This window comes from Salvelinus alpinus, chromosome 31 (assembly GCF_045679555.1).
Source record: "Salvelinus alpinus chromosome 31, SLU_Salpinus.1, whole genome shotgun sequence".
In the NCBI taxonomy this organism is placed as follows: domain Eukaryota; kingdom Metazoa; phylum Chordata; class Actinopteri; order Salmoniformes; family Salmonidae; genus Salvelinus; species Salvelinus alpinus.
Window position 1 is genome coordinate 21,297,630 of NC_092116.1, and position 1,435 is coordinate 21,299,064.

The 1,435-nt window shown below is 43.1% G+C and overlaps 1 protein-coding gene across 1 annotated transcript in view; it reads left to right on the top strand.

The window, feature by feature from the left end:
- Positions 1-1,113, top strand: part of LOC139561584 (uncharacterized) — a 16,906-nt gene extending 15,793 nt beyond the window's left edge. The window contains exons 10-11 of the mRNA XM_071378808.1: positions 546-689; positions 985-1,113. Coding sequence (XP_071234909.1) covers positions 546-663 — 118 coding nt within the window. The 3' untranslated portion in view covers positions 664-689; positions 985-1,113. The remainder of the gene's footprint in view (positions 1-545; positions 690-984) is intronic.
- The last annotated feature ends 322 nt before the right edge of the window (positions 1,114-1,435 follow it).

Genomic DNA, 1,435 nt, shown 5'->3' on the forward strand with positions numbered 1-1,435 from the left:
GAACAAACCGAAAACAGTCCCGTGTGGTGCACAGACACAGACACGGAAGACAATCACCCACAAACAAACAGTGAGAACAGCCAACCTATATATGATTCTCAATCAGAGGAAATGAATAACACCTGTCCCTGATTGAGAACCATATAAGGCTAATTAACCAACACACTCCCACATAGAACAAACAACACAGACTGCCCATCCCAACTCACGCCCTGACCAACTAAACACATACAAAACAATAGAAAACAGGTCAGGAACGTGACACCATTCCAGGCGGTGATGAACCGGTCAGGATGCTCTCGATGGTGCAGCTGTAGAACTGTTTGAGGATCTGGGGACCCATGCCAACTCTTTTCAGTCTCCTATGTCATGTCTTCAAGACATTTGGATCCATTGGTCTTCATCCATGCTTCTGTAGATATTCTGTGGCTAAACAGTATATTGAACAGACTGATGGTTTTCTCTATGGTCAATTGTAGTGTCCTCATTCACTCATTATATTTTTCTCTCCCCCCACTATCACACTCTCTCTCTCTCACTTTCAGATGTGTTGTCATCTCCCACATCCCAGCAGGAGAGACCTACACCTTCCAGTGTAATGCGATGGAGGGTCGCTATGTTGTTGTGGTGATCCCTGGACAGAACAAGATTCTCACTCTGTGAGGTGGAAGTTTACGGCCTTCCTGCAGGTAATCATCTGTAACTGTCGTCGCTCCTCAGATTTATTACCAAGTTAAGTTCACATAACTTTTGAATGGTTGATCCTCAATGTTCTGGAAGTATAAACACTGTATATATTACTCTGTCAACCGGGCCGTAGTTTTCAAAAGTGTTTTGTCAAACACTGGCTTTGCTTTCAACACTCAAACAGTTACTGTGTGTGTGTGTAAGACTGGGTTGGAAGAAGACTTCAGTATTAGCATGTAGTTGCTATGTGAAAATATTTAATTGTGTTTTGTGTCGACATGTCCTCCTCTATTACAGGTATCTTCAGGGTGTCTACTACAGCACATGCGATGTGTTCAGCTACCACCATTACATCACAGGATCCATCTTGATGTGAAATAAGTAGGACAGATGTTGTTGCCAAAGTTAGAATAAACTCACTGCCACTCAATATATATGTATTTTTTATAGCTTTTTCTACCGAAACATTTTTTTTTGCTATTATTTTTCTTTTCTTCGTATAAGTGTGTCCTGTATTCATGACGTCCCCATTGGCCCGATACTTCCCCAACAGGTTACACCCACATCAAACTACACCCCCAAGCCAGCTCAAGTTTGGTTCCTGTCATGGCCGCCAGCATTTCTTGAGGTGCGAGTCAAAAAACAAGGCCATATCAGCTGTTGCAGTTCCCCTTTAACCTCTACCGCTTCTCTCTCCCAGATCCGGGATCCTCCTCATCAAAAAAGACGACTAGCATAGCCTAGCCTA